Below are 25245 nucleotides of genomic sequence, written 5' to 3'. Positions count from 1 at the left end.
ACTCAAAAGTATGGCAATACTACTATTACGGCAATGGAAAAGAAAGACTGCTTGAAAAATTTGACCTTTCCACTGGAAAGCCACACCAGATTGACAAAAGCCCTTAAGAGCAGTCACATGGACAGAGGGAGCAATGGTAGACATGAATTCCTGTGTGCTGCTGTTAAAAAAAAAAAGATTAAAAAAAGCCACTGAACAGATTGCTTTTTTCTTGCATCAGACAAATGCTTATACTGGCTTCACTGAACAGAAGTACAACAAAGGTATAGCTTACAGTCAAAGATGTTAAAATAAGATTGTAAAATCCAGAAGCCACTCTCAACTATTTATAATAACCAAGTAATGTTTCAGCTTCTGAACCTAGCTGTTGACATATAGCTTCAGCGTTAGAGGCTAAATTTGATGGGGTTTCTGCATTGTGGTGATTTCTACCCATATGCCTATGTTGATAATCTGCACCAACAGAGCATATTTCTCTGCAGTTCACATACTGTACTCTTGTCATCAGTGCCTGCTATGGACAAATCTCAGATGTGAAAAGCAGAAATGTTAAGTTTTATATCCCTCTCAGTAAATACAAACTCCTGGGTTTCAACACCAGTTCTTCAAGTCAAGGAACTGAAAATGTCACAAAGGCGAGGGAAGCTTCAAGGAAAAATACTGAGGGTATATCTATTTTATGGAATGAATATATTAGAATGAGCAGAACAAAGATTGTTGATTTTGTATGCAACTAGAATAAAGAAATAGCTACATCACCACTCTTCAAAAACAAATCCCTAAGCCTTTGGAGTCATGCCATGCCACACAAACACAGACTCCAAGACTGCTACTAGAGCAGATTTCTTTGGAAAAAGAAAGCCCACAATGACAACAAATCCAGCTCTGGCAGAAACTGTTTTTCAAAACGTCCTTGTGAAGCCATCTTTAACCTTCATTCAAAATCTTTGATATAAATTTATACCTAAGTTCAGTTTGAAACATCAAATTGCCTGATGTAGTAAACTGAAGCTTTGCCATCCACCCAACACACACAATCTCACCCTGAAGAACTGTTTTTTTCCCCAAGACCATTATATTCCTCAGGCTCTGTTTACCACCAGCACAGCATTGCATCACACTTTCCCTCCAGCAGGAAAATAACCATGTTACTCTTCTTTGTATCTGAACTTCCTCCTTTCACACTAATTTGAGGATTCTCTAAGCAAGAGGGGGAAAAAATTATTCTTGTTTTAATGACAATGTTTTACATAATTTTCTCCCCAAAGGGTACTGGTCTGCACTGGTGGCCAAAAAAACCTCAACAGACAAGAACTCTATTTTAAAGTCAGTGTCTACATGCATGCCTTGCATCAGAAAAAGCATTACTGTAAAACAGATAACCCAGTATAATCCTACCGGTGGCTAAATTCTTTAAAACCTGGAACAACAAAATAGCATAACTTGTAGGAAGAGACACAGAAAAAACTATTTGTGAGGACAGAAACTACATGGCTATGTATCTGCAGCAGTCAAGTATCAGCTGTTAGGGAGAAAACAGAGAAAAAAAGCAGAGGGACAGCACAGAGTTACCAGCTGCAAAGCAAGCCAGTCAGCACAGAAGAACCTACTCAGTGGTCTATAAACTAAATCAAAGCTCCCTTCCTGGGGCAAAGCTGACTGTGCTCCTTGGTAGAGCAATGAGCTAACCTTCTGGACATGGAACCAATTTTCTTCAGTATCATCTTGAAAATGAGCATTAATTTTAACTTGTAAGTTTGGTAGCCTCTGTACTACTTCTGTATAATGATTCAAAGAAAGCCTACTAAACCTTCCTTGAATTTCAAGCATTGGCTACACACCAAGATTTTTTTTTATTATGACAACTCTGTGTGGAAGATGCTGTTCAGGCTCTGCAGAAGACTTCGTTACCAAGAACAGCATGCTTCTTCAAGCACTCCCAGGAGCTACTTGGTCTCCCAAAGGATATCACTTTCTTGTAACTCTCTTGTATCACTTCTAACTCTCAAGGAGGAAAATAATTGTGTATATTAAGGTTTCATTCCTATTAGTTAACAGTACACAATGAGGGGAGCAAGTGGGGAAAAAGGAAGGACTGTCAACTTTTTCATTAAGTAGACTTATGCATTAATCATGACTATATGGTCATAGTATCATGCCATGAGATAGTTCAGGAACAGTGCATTTCCCCCTATAGACAAAAATAAAGTACAAGTGACCTGTCCACATGGATTTTACTCTACTTCATCAGTCCTTTATAGAGGAAATTATCACAATGTCCTTATCTCTGTGACATTTCAGGTTAACATTTCTCTGGTTTGGCAAGGTTGTTCAACTGCAACTATCCAGTGACACGAGATGTAGAAAATAAGTGTTGGTCTGCAGCCTTATGTAGAAAGCTGAAGGCTCTGACACCCCTGTTGCTTCAAGCTGTAGCACAGAGTAAATGGTGATGTGAAAGATGGAAAAAGACACATTCTGCCATCTCAAAAAGAAACAAGCTCCAACATATTTAAAAAGTCTTAAACATTATAAACAGTACAATGGCAAAAATATCACAAGCAGATTAAATTAGCTTTTATTTATAAGACATAATACTTTCCACTTGCACTCAATGCAGACAGTTTATAAAGTAAAACAGCATGCTTACATCAAATGGTAAAAATATTTTGAAAAAATGGTGCTTGTTAGTTCTTGTTGCAGTAGGAGAAATCTCCATTCCAATTTCTTTTACAGCAACATGACAAGACAGGTTTTGTTTTAAGTAACAAAGGTGGACAAAGAGGGATGCTGAACATGCAGCACATTCAGAATTAGTACATCTCTAAGAAGGCAGCTGCAAAACAGAGCCTTGGCAAATGAACATTGTTGTGAAATATACAGCTTCTCTCAATGAACAGCCCAAGCCCAAGAGTTTGAAAACCACATAGTAAAACAGCAAACACGTTAAAATTTGTAGATACCCAACCACAGGAAAAAATTAAGTTGGCAATTTCACCTCCCTTTCATAATTGCAGATCTCCTCTCAAAACACCTTCTGATCAATTTTGAAATAAGCTGAAGTCATGCAACATTAAGATAGGCATTGTCATTTCTAGTGCCGGTGCCACTTACTAGCAAAAGCAATGGCCCAAGAAGAAAGGAAGACGGAAAAACAAGTTCAATGCCAACTGTTTTGTACTGTGGAGAGGTACTGAACACGGTGGGAGCCACGGGCATCCCATGCTCGCCAGAGCCCAATTCACTACCTGCCAGAAGTTACTGTGAATTCCCAAACAGCCATCAATTGAAAAAAGCAGCTTCATTTTAGCTTTCAGACATGTCTTCTAGCTTTAAAGAGAACCTAAACTTAGTATTGCAATGGTTGGAGTCACAGTGATGGTTACAGAGTAAATTGACCCTTCTCTTAGGAGATTTTCAATACCTTAGTCTTGCCACAGTTCGAGCTGTAACTTCGCTTGCGGATTCTCCCACCCAGCTGATTGTTTCAAGCAATTTTTTGAAGCATGGTTTGTGGCTACACAAAACTCAGATTTTTATAGATTATTGTGACCTGAAAGTTTTTTCAAAATGTACCCACCAAAAGTGGGTATGATCCAAGTCACCTGGCATCCTGGGATGACTGTGTCATATCTTTTTTCTTAGTTTTGTCCACCCCTACACCACACTTTTAATTTCTCTATATATACACCATACTTTATAGTTGCCAAAAAAAACACTGTAGTATCACGAGGGATGTGGTTTCCGTTTCTAGAAGCCTCCTTCCCTGCTAATGCAAATCTGAAGGCAGCTGACAGTCTACAAAAAAACCCAATTATCATCATTAAAATCCAAACATGTCTGAAAAAGAAATAGATCAGTCGAGTTGTGAAGAAGCAACTGAATGGTCAAGTAGAAGGATACAACAACCCAAAGAACAAAACATAAACATGAAGAGAACAGCTTTCCACTCACATTTGCTCTTAATGGGAAAAATTGGTTTTGTCTACAAGTAAACTTGGTAAAAATGGGTGTACCGAACAGCTCAATCTAAAACTGCATTGTTATTCTCAGTGCAGAGACTATTTATTGTTTTGTAAACCTCAAAGCTAAGTGAATTTAATAGGATAACTAAAATTATACATTGTTGCCATTAGTACAAATGAAAATCAACCAAAAAACCATCTGCAGGATGGTATTCTTCCCAGATTTCCTTCAATTCAACCAAATTTGACTTTCATGCAGAGACCAGATAATACAGGCAGCATTTTATACTAACAGTAAGATTAGTAAAAAAGACATTTGGCATCTTAGGGCTTGTGATGATTTTCAGAGATAGAGAAAATGGAAGTAAAAGGCTACACTTCTTTAGCATACCTTTCCTTGCTTTTTGACCTATAGCTTATCTTCACCCCGTTTTTTCCTTTTCTTACACAGGATGCTTTGTTGGTAACTGATGAAAATTATGTACAACACATACTATGCCTTTTAAAGCAAAGTAGCAGCCTATATCATTACCTTTCTCTTTTCTGTTGCAGAACACAAGTAAAATGTGTGTTGGTGTGTGCCAAATACTATTAAAATTATTAGATTCTTGCAGCCCTTCTTCCTCCATGGAAACACTGATTTTGGGCATCAGAAACACAAGCAGCTAGTTCCTAGTTTAATTTACTTATCGAAACAGAAATATTGAACTCTCTTTTTTCATATTCTACCAGTATGCAATTATTTAATGCTTAAATCTAGGATCATAAAAGTTCTACTTAGTGGAAAATAATCAAATGACCATCTAACTTCCTCTTTGTAAGCTCCTGGTTAGATAGCAGATTTCCCAGGGATTATTCACCGTACATTCTTTATTCCATGGCAGGAATACTGTCATGTCAATATCTATAGCTTTTTGTACTTGCAGGGAAAAGAGAACATGCAATTTATTTACACGGTACTGTTTTTCAACTAAGATATAAAGAGTACAGCCACTAGAGATTCAAATACAAACCCAAGAGCACAGCACAGAAACTGGGCAAATAGAACTAATACAGCTTCTGCTGTACATCTTCAATCCTCAAAGGAGCAACAGGGCAGTGTATGTTACAAGTCACCTCTATTACAGGAACGGGCATAAGAGCTAGAACTGCGCTTCCAGAAAAAACAGGCAGAATCAAGTTAAGAGTTGAAAATCTACAAGGTACTACATGTGAGATAGATTATACTAGGATAAGTAAACATAAAAACCTGTGATTACTAATATCATGGTAGAGACTAATTAATCCCACTATAAAAAGCTAAAAGGCATCTGCATTTTTACTGGGCACGAGCCAGTAATTACAATTTTCTTCAACAGCAAACAAGAATACTCTTGGCTAAAGTATTTTGGGGATTAATCTTAAAGTTAGCATGGACAAATTAAAGATCACATACTTCAGCATGCTAGCACTCAAAGGAACAGTGAAAAGACAGCCCATACCACGTTATCCACCTATTCAAACAGTACTATTGGGACAATTCCCATCTCAACAGTAGTTCTATCCATGCTAACATCATTGCATTAACTGGCAAGCACTCCCGTTAACTGGCAGATCTGGGAAAAGCTTTGTTTTCCTGGCAAAATTCAGAAAGAGAGGGAAGAAGAGAATCAACTGCTTGATCATTGAATTGTGGGCAAAAAATAGCATTCAGGCATGCAATAACCACTGTAACTTCCAAAACAAGAAGAGAAGTCAGTGCTAGCACTTCCTATCTGCCATTTTCTTCACTATTTGCAAAAGACCATTCAAACACAGGGGGAAAAAAAATACTACAAAATTATTGTCTTAAACTGATAAGCCTGAAAAAGAAGACTAAACCATGACACGAGAAAGCAAACATGCTGGCATCCCAGCTGCTACAGCCTACTGCCAGTAAGAGCATGAGAACAGTCTAAATGAAAACATCGCGCAGTTGCCAGAAGAACAGTTATACTGACATACTTCCAAAAAAACTCTCCCACTGGAGACTCTTCTTCCTTTAGCTGACAAAAGAGCCAGCTAAACAAATTCAGAGCTAGAAAACTGATATCCGCAAGCACTAGCTGATCACAAAAAGCTAGAAAAAAAGTCTTTTTAATTATTCTGATAAGATGCTTATGTGAAAGTACATTTTCTGGACTGATCATTTAATGCTGCCTCTCTATCACCTCCCTCCAGGAAAAGGAGCACAGTACTTTAACCTACAGAAGACGAAAGCAGACAAATGCCTTCAACTCACTTGAAACTGCAGATAGCAAGCTGCGTCACTGCGAAGTTCACACTTCTAGGCAAAAAGAAGAAAGTCAGACTTGTTCAAATATTCTGTGAGAAACAGCAGCAAAGTATCAGTATCTACAAAAAGGCCACTCTCTTTAGTTTAAAAAAAAAAAACACAAAAAACAAAACCATAAGTCATACACACACTTTGCCAAGACCAGTTTAAACATCTATCCTCACTTGTATTATAAAATAGAATCTCTATCTAAAAACCTGCCTTACCTAAGAAATTGTGTTTTAAAAAAATCCACCACGTGCCATAATGTTCTGACAAGTATTCTGACAGTACAAGAGGAAAGTGACAGTCACATAGCTAAGGGGAATTAGGGATAAACTCAAAATGAGATGGTATATAACACTCAAACAGAAAAGTCTTAATAATCAAAGCAAACACAGACACTTATTAGCTGTTTTGCACACATAAACAAGTGCTTAGAGTCTTGAAGAACTGCCATAATTTCAGAGCTTCTATGGATTTATTTTAATAAAAACTGCCATGTTAAGTACAGGGTTTCTCCTTAAGTTCTACTAGTCACGCCTTCTTAAAAAAAAAGATAACATCTTGGAAGACTATCAAGTATATACACCCACTAACATCCAACACCTTGCTTATTCATCATTATGAACTGGCTTTTGTCACAAACTGGGTGCACTAAAGCCAACGTTTCTTAACATAGTTTTAGAAGTCTTCACAAGACTTCACCAAATTACTCACACAGCAGTTCTCTTAAAAAAAAAAATCCATCCTCAGAGCAGTTTACAATTGAAAAGCAATCAGTTCAGGCATTGTAAAGTATTCAAAGGAAGTAATATCCAAAGTACTCCTATACCGCAAGGCTCATCAACCAACATCCCCAAACTGCCTTTTTTTTCTTTTTTTTTTAATACACCTTTTGGAACCCCAAGGACATTTCTTTAAGTTTAAAAAAAAAAAAAAAAAAATCATTACATGATACATAACATTCAGTGAGTAGAAGAAAGAGTTTTCACATCAATTTTCTTGTGTACTTATCCAGATCTGTCACTGGAAACTTTTCTCAGTAACTGGGATAATGACATTGTGAGATGACAGCCACAATCACAGTTAATCTGAACAAATGCCATGATGTTTCCAAACTGTTGCCTGCATCTGAGCTGTTGCTGCTCTTGGAAATAAAATTAGAATATCACAATTCTAAATAAAACTGAAGATGCGTGAACTGGAGGTTTCAGAAATGGTCAACATCAACCACACTAAGATTAGACACTAGATGTGGTTCACTGCACAGCTTGACTACCGTACCAGATCCAGACCTACATTCTAGCAAGCTTAGCAGCATGAGGTCCCATCACACTTCAATGCTGAAGACTGAAAAGCTTGAGCCATCTTTTCTATATGATGTATAACTTGGGACACTATAATTTCTCAAAGTCCATTCAATTACTGCCTTTTAATCCATAAAAGCCAATTATCTAGTATAGCTTGTCAACATATGCATAGACAAAAAGGTTTGGTTTCGAGTGAAAGGCCACACCAAGAGGTGACCACATGAGAATTTCTACTGTAAGACCACAGCTAACATTCACACACAGATATCTAAATACTACTAGGAAGAAGCCCTTTTCTAAGTTCATGGTGTAGAAATAACCTATTAAGGCCATCCAACCTTTTGCACAATAGAACCAGGACTCTAGACAGTGCTGTCATGCAAACATCAGTCCTGAACAAGTGGTGGTATCTTTTCACCAGACTTTCCCATACTGTCAGACAGCGTTTACAACAGCCAAGTTAATCAAGAAAAGGATTACTTGCACACAGACAACTTAGCAAATGTACTACTTGAAGTTGTCAAAAATATTTTATACATGCTTAAAAAAACCCACAAAACAAAACAAAAAACAAAACACCCACACAACTACTTTGGCATATCACTAAATAAAGACACAATCATGGCCAAATTTGAAACATTTGCAACCATTAAGGAATAATAATGACAAATTAAATATATATATATTTTAAAAGTCACACTCCAAGACCATGCATGTGTATAAAACCAGGTTTTGCCTAAGTTTCTGGCTCTTGGGATTGCAAGCACACATGAGAGAACATTAAATGATTGCAAACCGATTGTATCATCTTGATTTTCTAGCTATTGTTCCCATGATACAAGAAGTATTTTTCCTAGAACACCACTATGATCTGCATTAGTCATCTCAGTAGGTAACCGAAATGGATTTTTAAGCAAATAGCTTTTGCTGTGTATAAAGCCAAGTACTTTAGGTCTAGGCTAAAGTGAACATCAAGATCAATCTCTTGCTTATTTTTTGCTAGAGAATCTTCAGAACGTATTGGGAATAACTGAACAATTGCACCTTAACGAGACATTCTGCATCCTTACCAAGTCTCTCACAAACATGACAGTCACTGCAGACAAGTCCTTCAAAAAATTTTTCTCCTCTGATCAGTAGAAGTTTTGTCCTAACGTATTTCCAACTCTTGTTGATACTACCACTGAGGTATCACAATCATCCACTCAGTTCAAACTTCCCACTAAGAATCTACTGGAGTGGGGGTATTGTCTTTGATAGACATCTACCAGTTTAAAAGGTATTAAGAATGGTTCTTAAAAGTGCACCAAGTAACAGAGACAAGCTGCAGCTCTCTCACGGGGACCTTACTGCACTTGCTACGATTACTGTTCACCATCAGCATCTCCAGAGAATGCCAAAAGAGCTAGATGTTGTGTCAGTGGAACAAAAAGGAACATTTCCTTAATTAAAACTTTTAAAAGTATTCACTAACATAGTGCATATGGGCAATAACTATACCACATATTAGAACAGTCGGTTCACCATTCGTTGAGGCTAAATCACATAGCACATCTTCATGTCAGTGGCTGTTGGCAAAGCATCACACTGTGTTGTGACAAGAACACAAGTCAGAGGACTAAAGGACACCCTCTATTTGCTCCAAATAGATAACGCAGGAGCAAATGAGTAAGGTTGCTGTTGATAGATGGTCTGCTGTGGTAACCAGGAAGACTGCTACACTCCACGGTAGCAAAAGACATGCCACCACCCGTAACGAGAACCTATTACACTGTCTGGACAACATATGCAAACCTAATTTTGCAAAACACTCCAGCAGATATATACTGTAATTCAATCGCCCCCACATTTTTGGTAGGTGTGCCTACTACAGTAGTGGTTTTGTGACAGGGACATTTCCCAGGGGTCAAACAACGACCTGCAAGTATATAGGCTGGCCCACCATTAGTTGGTAGCAGTTTGCTACCACATGAAGTAATTAATGAGAAGGAATTTTTCTGTTTCCTTACCAAGGTCTTAAGAGAACCTAAGCATACTGGAGTGAACAGACTTTGCCACTTCATTTAAGAGAAGCAAGAAAAAGAAAAGCCAAGCTGTCTAAAAACCTTAAACACTTCATCTTGCTAAAAAATATATCCATATATACACTCATATATTTATTGACCATCCTTAAACCAACAGGCCAGCTAGAGCAAATTTTAGTAACTGAAACTAATTTCAGCTGTGCTGATTACTTCCAGGGTGGCTAAACATTTGGAACTTCATACAAGGAGAAAACATTTTCTCCTCATCAAGTCATAGCTCTTTGAGAATTTGTACACAATAGCATTAGATCAGTGCCAATTCTTTGTATAATGTTTCCTTGGCTAAAGTCTTTTTGTTTCAAGCAGATCTGTTACTCAGTACGGACAGCCTGTTGCACTTTGCTAATGCCTGAACTTGGCAGAATCTCTAGTTATTCTTTGCTTTCCTTAAAAAAGCACCTAGGTTTTATGACAATTTTACAACTTCAGAAAAGTTGTTTAACAACTGAACCTGCAACCTTTTCAATAGGCTCATTTTTTTCCATAAGAGACCATAGTTATAAAGACAACAAATCCAAATTATTGCCTTTGATGTGCACTACATAGCAGTTTTGGGGGATATATGGAATGCTCTAAAACTCAGACTTTCTGTTCTTTTACTGTCTCATTCCTTTCCCATTTGAATTTCATAAGAGCTCAAAACTAACATCTGCCTGGATAGTCCCTTTACACAGATGTGCTCTATCAGGTGGTGGAGCTATTTGAATTAGCATATTTTAACTTGTTTAAATGACAATAAAGTACCCTGGGCAATTAACAAAACTAGTGTATAAAAAAAAGGGATAGTGGAGAAAATAAACAGTTTAGATAAGAAGGCAACTGGGGAAAAAAAAAGTGTTGATAGTAATTTGTACAGGCTACATTGGAAGACTATCATATGAACAAGTTCCTTTGTTTTCTTAGAAGAAAACAAAAACAACTTCAACATGCAAGTTGATGCACACCAAGAAAAAAAAAAAAAAGAAAAAAGGCCTACCTTAAAGCCACAATGGAAGTTTGAAATACACTATATTCCAACAGGGGATGTTATCAGTCACAGTTTATAGAAAGAAAACAGATGCTGATTCTTTCTACTGTCTTGATCATTAACAACTACCACAGGACACAATAAATAGTCCAGGACCGCTTCATTCACGGTAAGATTACTTGGCAAATGAACACTTAGACAATGACAGGTAAGCATGTCCTCAGTATGCATCAGTAACATACAGGTTTCATAAAATAATTCATTCTCCAAATATGGGGGGGGGGAGGGGGGGGGGGGAACCAAACATTTAAATAGCTTCACTTCCACTTAGTGGGAGAGCTCTACCATATTAAGCTTTCTATGGAAGAACCTTACACACCCAGAGAGAACATGAAACAGTTCAGTTTCTAGTGTTATCTAGACTATCTTATACTATGACTTTAAATTCCCAAACACATAAAACAAACATTTTGATGTGAACATTTAACTTTTAGTTTTTTTTAATCTTCCCTCCTCAATCCATCCCTTATTCCTTTGAAAGCTTACATGAAAGGAAAAAGCAGAAAAGAAGATGAGCACCTACTAATTTCAAAACAAACAGCATGAAAGAATGCACCCAGGTTTTAAAATTTATATAGCTTAAGATACCACCACTTTGCATTACACAATGGCAATAAAACAACCTGCTTAGAGTTCCCTTCTGCAATGCCCACGCTGATACTCCATTTCTACACTATCCCGATATATTTGGGCAATGACATTCAGCCCCATATTACATTACAAAAATGTAAGTGTCTCACTGCTTCCTGCAGATTCATTATTAGAATTCAAATGTATTGCCAACACATGGCATTGCCAACATATTAGCAATACGCAGCTTCTCCATTAAGTCCTAATAAAAAAATCACATTTAGTAACACAGTATCAATGGCCAGGGAGTTGAAAAAATGCCTGTGACACCTGGCTATACATTGATTCGTACTGCTATAGCTAAACTACTGTCAAGAGCAGGTTATTTAAGAAAAGATTTAAGTGAACAAAATCGATTTAAACAAAAATACAAATTTATATTTATCTTTTGCACTGACTTCATTTGAGCAGTTTGCACTCATCACCCAAGTTTCACAGGATCAACTGTATCCTAATGTTTTCTCTTCAGACAGATTTAACTTAACCAAAAGTACTGTATATTAACTTATTTATAAGTTACATGTAGTTACCAGAAAGCCAACCAAAATATTTTCTAGGCTGTCTGCTGGAATTAGTATTTTTAAACAGTTTCTAGGCATGCAACAAGGGTTACTCCCTTGTGACACCCAGTACCAATATAGAAGTCTCTCTTGTCTTATGTCATAGAATATCATTGTGAGCAGCTTTCTAGCAGACAATACCACATCTCTCATCTGACCTACCATCATCTTAACAAAACAGTATCAGCTATACACAAGCACTTGGTTACCACATAACCTTGTAAACCGAAAAGAACCAAAAGAACAGACGGGACAAAGGAGGAAAAACTAATCAGCTTTTCTAAGGAAAAAATGTGGAATTACCATGTAATTTTGAAGACTGAGATTGACGTTCTCTAACATATTTTATATTTTGGTTTTCCAGGTTGGTCTAAAGACCAAGTGATGACAATTTCATTTTAGTAATCACTCCTGAGATGGATCTTTAATATTCTTTTACATCATATGAAGTAATATTGTGCCTTTTCTAAATTTGAAGAAAAGAGCCATCATATCACTTTTCATGTTGTATTTTGGCAGGATCTAGAACACATGGAAAGAATGACTGGCATTTATTTGCAATACACCTCAAAACACAAGACCAACAAGACAGAACAGGTAAGGTACATGGCACATTTCATTAGTGCACTAATTAATTTTTAAACTACATCTGTCAAAGGACATCACTACAACTTACAAACTTTGTACACAGAGACCACAGTAAGCAGCAAACCACAGCAGCAATGGAATAACACAGAGAAGCACAGCAAACTACTACAATACCCACAAGAAAGGGAAAAGCTAGGGGAAAAGCTGGTTAACTACCCTGTTCCATATGACACTAGTGTAGAATTCATTCTTGTTTCCCCAAGCCCTTCTGCCATTACTACAGCTCTGCTCTTACTTCTCCATTTATGAAACAAAATAGCTATCAGTAATCCAAGAGCAACAGCATCTGTACCTATGCCAGAGTCATCAGTTTCTAATCTGGTGGGTTGCAGGGGACAACGCAAGAGTCTTCTAGCTAAGAATTAATTTCTCACTGCCCCTCCATATCAACAGGAAAAAAAACCCATGGAAGCATTTCAAATAGCAGGGGAGAAAAAGGGAAGAGCCTAATACAAGGACAGACCTAAACGGACTGCACAAAATTTGCATTTGACTGCCTTTGCATCGCACTGAAACTTAAATTTTATGAAGTAATCCACAAAAACAAGTGACTGAATTGCCAAGACAGTCATTTTGTCAAGTGAAATAGGTTAGATTAAGAAAACATGCATGTATGACAAACTTCAGAGACTCATTTTTACATTCTAGTGAGAGAAGGACAGCTTTATTATTGAAGTGCCTGGGCACTTAATTTCTTTCCCATTTATTACAGTATTGTATAGAAGACAGACATCTATTAGCAGAAACTGTTACCTGTTACACAGAGGAATGTCTTTTTCTATCTCCTTGCACCTTCTAGGAAGTGAATGCCACAGAAAGGACACATGACAATTTGACTTTTTTAACCTTTGATATCTTCACTTGTCTAGCAAACTAAACTTAGCATTTAGCAGTTAAAACAGGCAATGCCTTCCTCTGATGAAAGAAGGCAAGAAAACCAGAGAGGTTATTTTTAACCCCCTTCCAAAAAGAAGCTCTACGGCCTTCACGCACCTTGAGAGAAACAGTAAAAAGAAGTTACACTCCACAGTTTCATTCTCTGACAAAACCAGGTTAATATACCTAAAGTTAAAACACATTTCCTTTTTCCTCCTACTTAAACCTTCAAAAAGAAACTTAGGTGCACTAAATCTGTAGTATATGTAGCACTCTTGCTCTCCTATGTACGTCATTATGTGTAATGACAGTAAGAGCCTCATTTAACAGTAACCGAAATAGTACAGGGTTTCCAAAAAAGGAGAAAAGAAAGAGGAAAAGAAACCTTTGCGTATGCTGAAAGGAGTTATTCTAAAGTTTTATCCTTGTAGAACAAGAACTTACAGAGCTTGCTTCTTTTTCCCCTGCTTTCCCCAAAGCGATTGAGTCACTTTTAATCAGTCACGTACTCAAGGCAAAGCATCACTTTTTACCTTTGGATTTATTTCATCTCAGCTAGCTCCATGGTACAGCCACCTATCGAAAGCCTGCTCCAAAGTAAAACAAACAAACAAACAAACCAACCAAACCAGAACACGGAAAGGAAAACAAGCACTATGTACAGGGTAATAACCCATTCTACAGGAGAAGCCTGCCTCCTTGTGGCTCAGCTAACCGTAAATTAGATTTCTCCAATTCCTTCCATCACACCCAGTAAATCTGGTGAGCCAAGAGAGTAACAAGCTTCTAGTTCAAGGTGGTTTGGGGGTTTGGTTTTGTTGGGGTTCGGTTTTTTGGTTGGTTTTGGGGGGGTTGTTTTGGGTTTTGGTTTTGGGGTTTTTTTTGCGGGGAAGTTGATGAAAAAGAAAGATGATTCTAATTCTAAGGAGCACTAGCAAAAGTTATCCATCAGTCCTTACTGAAAGACTGCTTTTAGCCTCCTCCTCTAGATAGCAAAGACAGGGTGGGAGGGGACAGAGGTCCAACTTAAAAACAACTGACATTCTTTACATGGCAACAAAAGCAAAAGCTTGTCAGCACTCCAGCACCTAAATCCAGAAGGCTCCAAACCTTGGCTCAGCGGCAGCTTAACCTAGCAGGCCACTCTTGATGCCTTAGCTTTCAACAGTAAATTCCCTTTCTGCCTATAGGTCTCCTTCAGGAAGATTTCACTCTTGGCAGCAGTGAAGCATTTGGTGCTTTCAACAAGATGCAGACATTCCTCTGTCCTGCCTGAAGGGCTCAATTACACGGGGCTACTGTCTTAATGCCTAGAAGAGTAAGTTGTTTAGAAAACAGCTGGGGGTTTTGGCTGATTTTTTTGTTTGGGTTTTGTTTGGTTTTTTTTCAATCCAGCCACTCTATTGTGCAAGAGCTTAGTGCTTAAAGAACTCAAAACCTGTGTGACAAATACACAGATTCAAATTCACACCAGTCTTAGGAGGGGATCACATCATCAGGATGACTTTGGCTTAGGAGGGTATGAGTAGCTTTCTAACCATCTTGCAGAAGCTGCTCCATTTTGTGCAAGTCTGAGACACAGAGCATGAATCGCTTTTGCTATGAGTTAGGAAATTCATCCACAAGAAGGGAAGTTCCAGTCTCCACTCCAAAGGCTTTTTAATATAAAACACATTAAGTGAACACAAAAGTAGCCCACATTTTTCTGCATCTCACAACTGTTGGGCTTGCAACTTGCTTTCTTCTGTGTCACAGCCTCTGTTTTGGGAACAGTTTCTCTAGCCTTTAAACAAGTGAATCAGACTCTTTCCAATCTCTAACCCAGTGATCTGGCTGGAAAAGAAGTGAACTGAACCCATGGCTCTCTTATGCTTATAGTCATTTTAATTGGAGATTTACTGGAGGGGAGAAAAAGAAGAAGAAGAAAAAAACCAAAACACCTCACACATTTTGAATGAAAGACTTTGACTCTACCCTTTTCTTCTTTTCAAGGAAAAAAAAAAAAAAAAAGAAAAAAGAAAAATGTTGTCACACCCTAAATTCCAGACATGGAAGATGTAATTTCTTTCTGCTACGGTTTTTATGCCTAGGTCCAGAATGAGAAGCATTGCACTTTTTTTTTTTGTTATTATCATTTGCAGATTTACCCAGGAGACAGCTTCTACTTTGTGTGCTTTAGACCCTTTCGTGCCTGCTCAGCTCCTACCAGGCCAGAGCACTGCACAGAGGGCTGTGGATTCCACCACTGTTGCCAGGGGCCAAAAACTTAGGCAAGGCTGTACCGCACACTGCAACATCCAAATAGCTTCATAGATCTCATTAGAAAGGTTGTAAACAGAGAAGCAAAATAAGTAGACACTCACATTAACTCTGACACTACTCTAATAAGAAAAGAAAAGAAAGAAAAAAAAAAGACAGAAATCACTCTTTTCTCTTACTCCAGTGCAATCCTGGCAAAGGGCAAACACCTTCAACTACTGAAGAGAGAGGGAATCGGTGATGTTCATCACATCACGGGGCTGGCTGCCGTACCAAACAAGTCCAGTATGTCTGGATAACACACTAGGTCTGTGTATGGAAAAAAAAAATCATCCTTCTGGAAAAAAACCATTCTGTTTGTATAACCAGATCTGTAATTAACATGCAAATTACTCACACAAATGAAGAACTATCCCCTCCCGGCTTTTGTAATTTTATAGACTGAACACGGCAGAGACTTCAATTTATTAAAAGTGATGTTCTTCTGTATGCAACTCTGTTTCCATTATATTGAAATAGTGGGCAAGTAATAAGGACTACATGAAGTCATACACACCAAGAAATTTACTACAGCAGGGTTTCTGTTCATAAGTTTAAGACAGTTTGTGTTTTTGCTTTATATCAGGGCCTGACACCAAGTTAATAAGCCTTTTATTGAGATTCAAAAGCTATTACATTACACACATCTTCCTCTACTTACATTTGCTAACCTACGCTGAGGCCTAGGATTAAATTTTACGCTTCGCTGACAGAAAATAGAATCCTAAATCACCAATCCACACATAATTGTTAATTTCCCCACTTGTTTCTTGTGGTCACAGCACCTACTTTCTTCCTTATCATGGCCCTACTTTTTAAAGTTTCACATTTTTAAAACTAGCCCTGAGCTTCAGCGCAGGCCTATGAAATGTCTCATTTTCTTTAAATTATCTTTACTGAACTCTCCCAATTATCCCAACCAGTAAGGTTTACTAAATTTTATGCAGAATGATAACAAATAATACTACCGAAGCAAGTATCAGGATCATAGATCTTTTAAAGCCATAATAAAAACTCCTACCAATATCAATAATAAACAGCAGCAGGTTCTAGCAGATTAAGTACCAGACTCGTACTCAGAAAAACTGGTTTCTTTTCCATTTTATTCTCACCTAGTCTTCTAGGTGACCTTGGGCAAATCACTATCCCTACACTGCAGTTTCCCCAGCAGTAAAAATGAATTGAACAGAGTTGCAGATCTGTCTGGAAACTCCAAATGAAACACACCATAAGAGTTAAAAATATATTTCCCTATCTGCAGATATATCTGCCTTGATAGCTTTTCTTTATCCCATTATACATCAGCAGCAGCGTAAGATAGCTTTTACTTTCTAAATACACTCTAGTGGTTCTTCAAGAATGGCTTTAGGCTACTGCCTTACTTTTTATCACATGCTTGATCTATTTCTGCTACTGTATCTACTTTGAAGGACCAAGAGCTTGTATTTAGCAATACGCACTTCACACTTACTTTAATATATTACGCCAAAAGTTGCTATTGAACACATTCCTAAGCTACGGGGAGAAAATAAAACAGGACAAATCAGAACAGAGAGTCAACTATCAACGAGCAGCAACTCATTCTCTAGACCCTTGCTCATGTAAGTAATCGTGGAAGTATTTGCTTGCACGACCTGCCACGGGAATCAGCCATCAGCAGATTTTTACCAGGAATACATGCATTGATGAACCAAACTGCATCAAAGCAACGTAAAAAGATTCCTCTTCTTATACACTGCTAGACTTAAGAAACACTGCTTTTCATTTAACAGGAGACTGCCATTTATTATCAAATAACACTACTTCACTGCGGTGTGCTTCACTCACTTGCCATCTTCCCATTTCTGGGTTTGTTTGGGTTGTTTTGAAAAACGACACAATTATGAGATGCTTTTTCACCTTTCCTATTCCAAAGCATAAGGCTTAAACAACAGTTTCTAAAAGCTCCTGGCTTTGCTATTCTTGGGGGGAAAAAAGCCCCCCCCCCCCCCCCCCCAAAAGGCACTCACTCATAATTAATTTTTCTAAACAGAGTTAGTGGATAAAGTTGCCACTTCCCACATCATGCCACAAAAGCCTGTTTTGCTCGACACAAACGTGAACTCTGACGTACTTAACTTCCAGTTATTTTCCTGACCGAGGAATTGCTACAACACATTGAAAAATTTACTTCATAAGCTGACGGACAGAATAATGAAAAAAAAAAATCACTCCTCTACTGTCAACAGACAACTTCTTGAACATTAGCGACGGAGCCGCTGAAAAAAAACGAAGAGCCGGACCTTCCACACCACAGACACGAGCGGTGACAAATCCAGCTATTTCCTGAAATATCGCAAAAGCGATCAGAAGAGAAACCCAGTGTATTTCAGGCGTACCGCTAAGGAGAACAAGAAACCGCTGCGCATCCAAGAGGGAACAGAGAAGGGGGGAAAGGCGTTTGCGGCTCGGATCCTGGCACTGGTTCTCCGGGTGGGAAGGCGAGCCCGAACGGCTCCGGTGCCGGCGGGGGAAGGAAGGAAGGAAGGAAGGAAGGAAGGAAGGGGCAGACGTTCTCTGCCGGGAGGGGAGCGGAGCCCGGGCGGGCTCCCCCCGCCCCGCTCTCCCCTCCCACACCAACTTCCCCCGGCCCGGGACGTGGCCGGCCGCAGTTGGATAGGGAGCGACGTGACGAGGCTAAAACCGGTCTGAAGTCCACAAAGAAGCCGTCTGCCTCCGGGAAACGGGCTGGGGAAGGGAGGGCGGGAGGAAGGACGGACGGACGGACGGGGGGAAGCCCGGGGGGAGTTCCACCCCGCCCGAAAGCGATCGCCTTCCCGCCCCGCGGCGCTGAGGAGATTCACCCCCACCCCACCCCAGCCCAGCGGACCGGGCAGCGCCGTCCCCCGCCCGGCCCGAGCCGAGCCGAGCCGAGCCGCCCCGCCGCCGGGACGCGGAACGGGCGCACCTTCTCCCTCCCGCCTCCCGCCCCGCGGCGGGCTCCGGGCTGGGCTCTCACCTTCCTCCCGCCGCCGCCGCCGCCGCCGCCGCCGGCCAGCGCGGCGCTACCGCCCGAGTACATGTAGTAGGCGATGCCCAGCACCCAGAGGAAGGCGAAGCAGAGCAGCAGCCGAGACCTGCGCCGCATCCTCCCTCTCTCCCTCCCGCGCCGCCGCCAGGCCACCACGAAACGGCCAGCACCAGCCGCCGCCGCCTCCGCTCCAGCCGCCGCCGCCGCCGCTGCCGCGCAGGGTCAGGGGGCAGAGGGCGAACGCCCGCCCCCCGACCAATCCCGCGCCGCTCGGCCCCGCGGGGGGGCGGGGCGGGGCGGGGCGGGACTACCGGCGTCGCCATGGTTGCAGCACGCCGGGCCGCCGCCTCCTCCCTCACGGGCCGGGGCGGGGGGGGGGGGGGGGAAGGCTGCGCGCCCCCCGCCGGCGGCAGGGCGCGCACCGGCACGGCCCGGCCCCGCCCACCCCTCCCTCCCTCCCCGCCGCGGCTCTCCTCAGCGGCTGCCTGAGGGGCGGGCGGGCGGCGGGTACCGCTCTGGGCCCCGGCCCGCCACCTCTCCCGCCGCCCCGGGCCGACCGGCGGCGAAGTGTCTGTGGCCGCGCCGAGCGGAACCCCCCTGACGTGAGGAGCGGTCCCGGCTCGCAGGGCTGGCTGGTGGCTCCCTCCCCTGCGCTCTCCGAGGATGGGATCGCTCCTCTTGTGGGCTCTCCCGCTCCCACCGGGACTGGCGGGTGATGGAAGAGACTCCCAGGGCCACAGAAGCTCCCGAGGCTGGCCGCCACAAGTCCCGCGTCTGCCTCCCTCCCCGCTGTTCCCGCTGAAGGGAAGGGAGAACCCGCTTTTTGGGAAGGCGGCGTCCTCGAAGTCGCCTAAGGCAGGTCTTCACTAAACCTCAAAGGTGAGAAAGCAAAGTCACGCTGGGGGATGTCCGGCCTCCTCTGCGTGACAGCTATCCGCACCTCATTCCATAAGTCTCCGCCTTACCTTATTGAAGAGATTCTTCCGTGGCCTTTACGGGAGACACCAAGGTCCCGCCAGCCCCGCCGGCCCACCGAGGTCATGCACCTGCTCCCCCTTTGCACTTCTGGGGTCGCTGCGCTGCAGCAGAGCCCAGCCTGGAAGCATGGTCGCCCCTCCGCAGGCCTGAAGGGAGCCATGGGGGACTCTGCCTGGATCTCCCCGGCAGGTTGACCCAAGCGGGGCTCCGCTCTTAGAGGCTGGTCTGTTGATATGGGGTCATCGCCTGGTAAAATTACCTTTCTTTCTGCTTACCCAGTTCCACCCTTAAACACCTCAGGACAGACGCTATGCTGCTGCTAGCTCTCACTGTGGTTCACTGACTTGCTTGTGTGCAGCTCATGCTGCTGGTTTTCCACGCCACCGAGTTTCCCGTTGTTTGGCATTTGCTGCTATCTCGTCCCACTGTGAGACATCAAGAAATGAGAACGCAAAACTAAGAAGGGAAGAGACACGTTCCCTAACAATTAAAAAGCCCGTCTATTTCAGAGCCACAGTATCCACTCAGAGCAGAACGTCTCCGGTTTTTAAAGGTGTTTTCTGACATCTCACCACATTTTTTCAATAGGCTGTTTTACTACCACCCATTCTGACTGTATCCCACATTTCTGTCCTCCTTCTGTCTATACTGGTGTCGGATCTCTGCCAGTCTAGCCGCACTGGCGGCTACAGAACCTCTGCAGAAGACTGCTCACCAGGCCGTGCCAGGATGTGGCAGGGGTCTGGCAGAAATTCTGTTGCATGAGCTGGAAAAGATCCAGCAGCCAAAAGAAATGGCATCAAAAGCTCACCTGCTCACAGTCACTCCGCTGACAGTCTTGTCGGGGAGGTGATTTGCGCCAGTGTTGGCACCGCCAGGGCAGAAGTTGTCTGGCATGCAAAGATTTCGGTGAATAACTGCACACCTTCCCACCTGCCAGAACCCTGATGGAGAGATAGGATGGGGGAAAAGACAAAGGAAGAAACCCCAAATAAGTATTCATTTGGGGAGTGTAAAATAAAGAGATCTCTTTCTTCAGAGTAAATGACTCTTTCAATAAACACGGCATTACGATTCTTGGTTTTGGAGGGAGTTGCAGAGAGACACCCAATTTGAGCCAAATACAAGTTTTGGAATCAAATAACTGGCATCTATTGAAGTGAGGTACACTGGAGAGTATGGGCTGCCAGGAGACACGCAGATGTTCTGGATGAGAGTTTTTGATTTATCCAAAGTGTGTTTGATGCAAGTGAGTGCAGTTCCTGCAAAAGCACTGATTGTGCCTGCGTCTAAAAAGACACACGCGCACACACACACACACACCACCCCAAAGGCTAAATTTTAATTAGCAAGACTTTCTGTATAATTCAGAGCACTCTCAACAGGCCAAAATTGTGAACATCCTGATAAACTCCTGCCGCTTAAGCTCTACAATCAGCTAGGCATGAGATGAAGAAGCGGCTTCCCTGCTGCTGGGGGATTCCTTCACTGGGCAGATCTGCTGAGGGAGAGGGTGCTGTGCATGGCTTGCTTCCCCACAGAAAACATCATATACTTAAGTGTGTAAAGCGTTCCATTCTGGAGCCATAATCCCATTTAACTTTACAAAATCTGCAGGCCACTTACTCTTTAAACACCTTGCAAAGCCTACAGCACCTTTTCTTGCCCTTTTCATAGTCTAAAAGATCTTGGGACAATTTTCAAAGGTCTCCCTGCAGCCCCAGGTATTTTCACTGATTTTAGCAATGTGCTTAGATAGATTTTTCCCTCTCCAGCAAAATTAGCCAGCCGTGCATGTACAGAAAATCCTTCTGTAGCTGCACGCTTCACAAGTTTACCGAAATAATCCACTGCACATGCTCAATCACAGTTTTCAAAGGTTTATAACTCAGTCAAATCAAAACTAATTTCTTCTCAAACAAGCAAATACATGTCTACTTCGAGGAAGGCTACTTCCATGTCAGAGTTCATTTTTCAGCCTTCTGCTGATAAAGTACAGAAGTGCTCAAAAAAGGCTGTAGGAACCTATTTAGCTCAAAAAACGCATTTTTTTTTTTTTTTTCACTCTCCTGATATTCTGAACTGGCTGAACCAGTTTTCTTCAAATCTTTCCAAAATATTCACATTTGGACAAAGTCCCAATCTGGCAGATTTCATCCTGAATCATTTATATTTCAGAGACCACAGAAAACACAGAGGTTTAGAATGGAAAATGTTACGTCGCTTTAACTCTAGGAAAGGCTGCCTGTTCTATTACAACGCATTCGCATGCACATACCTCTTTGCCTCAAAAGTCCTAACGTGTTTAGTCAGCAAAGCAAAACTGGGAAAAAAAAGCACTTCAATTAAAGCAAAGAATTCAAGAAAAACGTAAGATATTTTTTAATGATTTTTCCAGTGCATTTCAAAAGAAAATATTAGCATATTTTAAGAGCAGCATTGCTAGAATGATTCACAGAATATAAATGCCTCTGTATCAACCACAGCCCTTTAAACAAAAGAGAGATCAAGCATGTGAGAGTACAAATAGGAGTGAAATTTGCAGAAGGAATCATCAAAACTTTGCCTTAGATCTGTAATGCAGACACCTAGATTCGATGAGTCAAATGGCGATGTAGTTAGCTAGGGTGTAAACCAGAGGGAATTTCACCAAGTTTATTTGAGAGCGGGTATAAAACCAGACACAACCATGACTAGAGTCTCATTCAGAGTGTTAGTGTTCGTCTTCTTGTAACTAAAAACCACAAAAGTTGCTCATCCTTTTCTGGAGTTAAATGACCTGATCAGATGTGAACGAATCCTCTGACAGTGTGAATGAAAAGCAGTCCTTACCTTTAGGAATAGGTGAGTTACTCATGCAAGCAACCTTGTCTTTGCAAAGACAGGAAGGATTTTCAGATCAGGTCTAAGACACAGAAAATAGGTTTTACAAACTTTAAAAGGCCAAAAATCCGATCGAGATGCCTGAACCTCTTTGATACACGGAAGCTAGTATGTTGCTGATCCAGTTCGGCTTACTTTCTTTCAAACCTATGCAGTTATGTCAGAAAGTGTATTGTTCCTCCTCTCTCATGAGAAAGGTTATTCATTAGCCTAATGTATGACAGTTTATAACATAGAAATCACATATTAACGTGAAATTTAAAATACATCTGTAGAGGATATAGGTCTATTAATGTCTTGAGAGCTTGAGCTGAGTACTCAGACCGAGCCGAGTTTGTGTTTGTAGTGCAAGAATTGTGTTTGTAGTGAAAGATCCTGATCCTGCAAACGTTTATGCAAATGTTTAACTTCATTCAGTGCATATTCCCATTGGAGTCAGTTGGACTACTCAGACGTTTAAAATTATATGCTCATGGCTGAGTACTTGCAGGATTAAAGGTTAAGTGCAGCTAGCAGGTCTGAAAATCTATGTGGGTGTTTTGCAATTCCTCACTGCACAGTGGTAACAATGAGAAACAGACTACCTCCTCAGCTAAAGGCTTGGGAGTCAACATGTCCTTTCCCATCTGTTTAGATGCCAAGAACTATGTTTGTTTAATTTTTCAGCACAGTTTCTGATGCTACCCAGAGTAGGCAGACGTGCTGGCAATAGCATTCGAAAGTGGCTCACTTCCAGAAAATCTTGTTACCCTCCAAGAATGTTTTTCAAGATATTAAAACCCCAAGTATCAAATATCGTATCATTCACATTTTACCTTGAAAACAGTGTGTCACCCTGCCTGACTACAGGGTTTGCCGTGCAAGGTCCGAATACATTCAGGCCTTTCAGAACTAAAGCTCTCTCGTCCTAGACTTTGATGTCGAGAAGGCAGTATCTTCACTTTTAAAGCATAAAGCAATGGCTATTTCCTCTGATAGCAGTTTTTTAATGCTGTTTCCCCATTAGAGATTGATCAACACATTACATCATGCGATGCAGATACTATACTGTAAACGCTGCATTTTCTCAGACAGCTTTGCAGTATCAGCTTAAGCCCTCGTGCTTCCAAGGTAAAGGATCCAAATCTGGAAGCCCTTCCTCCCTATTAAATAAAGTTTAAGGCTCAACATTCCTTGGAGTTGTTCAGTTCTACAAAGAGAGGAAACAGATTCTTTTCCTATGGGTGGTGAAGACAAAGAAAGAACAACTCAGCCTTTGGTAGGCCTCCCACTAAAGATGGCAGAAGCCAGTACAAACTGCAGTCCCATTGCCAGCTATTCTCCCTGAGCTGAGTCACTTAGCATGTTGGACTGAACTTGAGCAGCACAAAACAAACCTCTTGCAGCATTCTGTAGGCTGACGATCAGATACCAAAATGTGATACAACTCAGAAGCATCCCTCATAGGAGAGCGATGATAGATGAAAGAGAGAATCGGCCGTGGAGAGAGGCTTGCTGGAACAATGACCTCACCTTTGACTGAGGTAACTTGATCCCCTTTCATTGCATTTATCTGAATTCTGAGGGTCATGCTGGATGCTTCATAGCTGCCAGAAGTGGTAAAGACTGATGATCTACAGTCTGAGACCAGGCAGGAAATTCCATCCTTTCCTCTCGAGCAAGACTACGTTGCAGTGGTGTGCAGCTGTAGTACTGTAAGTCTTTTGAGGCTAGGGGTAAACACTACATGCTAATGCATAATACAAAAGTCTATTTTTGAGCAACAAAGACAAATGTGAACACATCACACAATGGTGCTGTAATCTCAACTGGTGCTTTGTCTATTCAAACTCATAATCCAGATCACCAAGTAATTTGAGGCGATCCATCTATGATACAGCTTTGCTACAGCAAAGCATAGAAAATGCAGCTAAATTACCCTACAATAAGATTCCTGGAGATCAAGAAAAAGGTTTCCCGGAGTCAAAGTGTTCTACCAGAAGCAGGTTTTGCTTATCTCTTTAAATAAAGTCTTCCCTAGCGAATTGCACCATCATCAGCTCACCACAGGGAATGTGAGAGAATAAGGGAAAAAGAAAGAAAAAAATTTAGAGAGGACTGAAGGAGGTGTGGTAGGAGGAGAGGTGAGAGTACAAGGAAGCAACATAGGCCTTTCCCTTTCAAAGTTACTGCACCATATTTAGACTCTCTGCAGTGTCTGAATGAAAAGACTGATAAGTGATTCGGATCACCAGCTCCCTAGGATGTCAGACCCTGATTTCTTATACAGCCAGCAGGGAGAATCTGATGCTTAGTGAGTGCTCAACTTAGGTATTGCAAATGCTTCTCTTCGGTGACTTTGTATGATTTGGAGGGGGAGAGAGAGAATACCTCTCGTTGCTATACAATATTTTAGTTTCAACTGGATAATGGAAAGCATCTCCTTACTTCTTCCCCACTTCCCTTACAGTAGGTGTTAAAGAAAGTGCTTTCAGTCTGAGACATGGAAAGCAGGTCGCCAGTTTTGTGGAGAAGCATCCTAATCACTGACAATGACAAGTAACGTCCAGAGATGCCATAGTGGACAGGCTGAATACAGCTCAGATGTCTTTGATTAATTTTTTTTTTTTAATATACTATCATTTTCCATCTTCATACTGTTGGCTCCCACTGAGATGCACACAGTGGAGCCCATGCCTCA

General features: G+C 41.3%; 3 protein-coding genes across 4 annotated transcripts in view; all 3 read right to left on the bottom strand.

The window, feature by feature from the left end:
- Nucleotides 1–18909, bottom strand: part of GALNT2 (polypeptide N-acetylgalactosaminyltransferase 2) — a 101366-nt gene extending 82457 nt beyond the window's left edge. For both annotated transcript variants that reach the window (XM_049831366.1, XM_049831367.1), the window contains exon 1: nt 18693–18909. In XM_049831366.1, the coding sequence (XP_049687323.1) occupies nt 18693–18821 (129 nt within the window). In that variant the 5' untranslated portion in view covers nt 18822–18909. The remainder of the gene's footprint in view (nt 1–18692) is intronic.
- RAB4A (RAB4A, member RAS oncogene family) overlaps nt 1–25245 on the bottom strand; it is a 471873-nt gene that overhangs the window by 173396 nt on the left and 273232 nt on the right. The gene's annotated exons all lie outside the window — the stretch shown is intronic.
- EGLN1 (egl-9 family hypoxia inducible factor 1) overlaps nt 13830–25245 on the bottom strand; it is a 595298-nt gene continuing 583882 nt past the window's right edge. Inside the window, exon 6 of the transcript XR_007509862.1 lies at nt 13830–13844. The gene's annotated coding sequence lies outside the window, so the exon portion shown is untranslated. The remainder of the gene's footprint in view (nt 13845–25245) is intronic.

The sequence above is a fragment of the Accipiter gentilis genome, chromosome 28 (assembly GCF_929443795.1).
Source record: "Accipiter gentilis chromosome 28, bAccGen1.1, whole genome shotgun sequence".
In the NCBI taxonomy this organism is placed as follows: domain Eukaryota; kingdom Metazoa; phylum Chordata; class Aves; order Accipitriformes; family Accipitridae; genus Astur; species Astur gentilis.
Note: the sequence above shows the minus strand (reverse complement) of the source record. Positions and strands in the feature narration are given on the sequence as shown.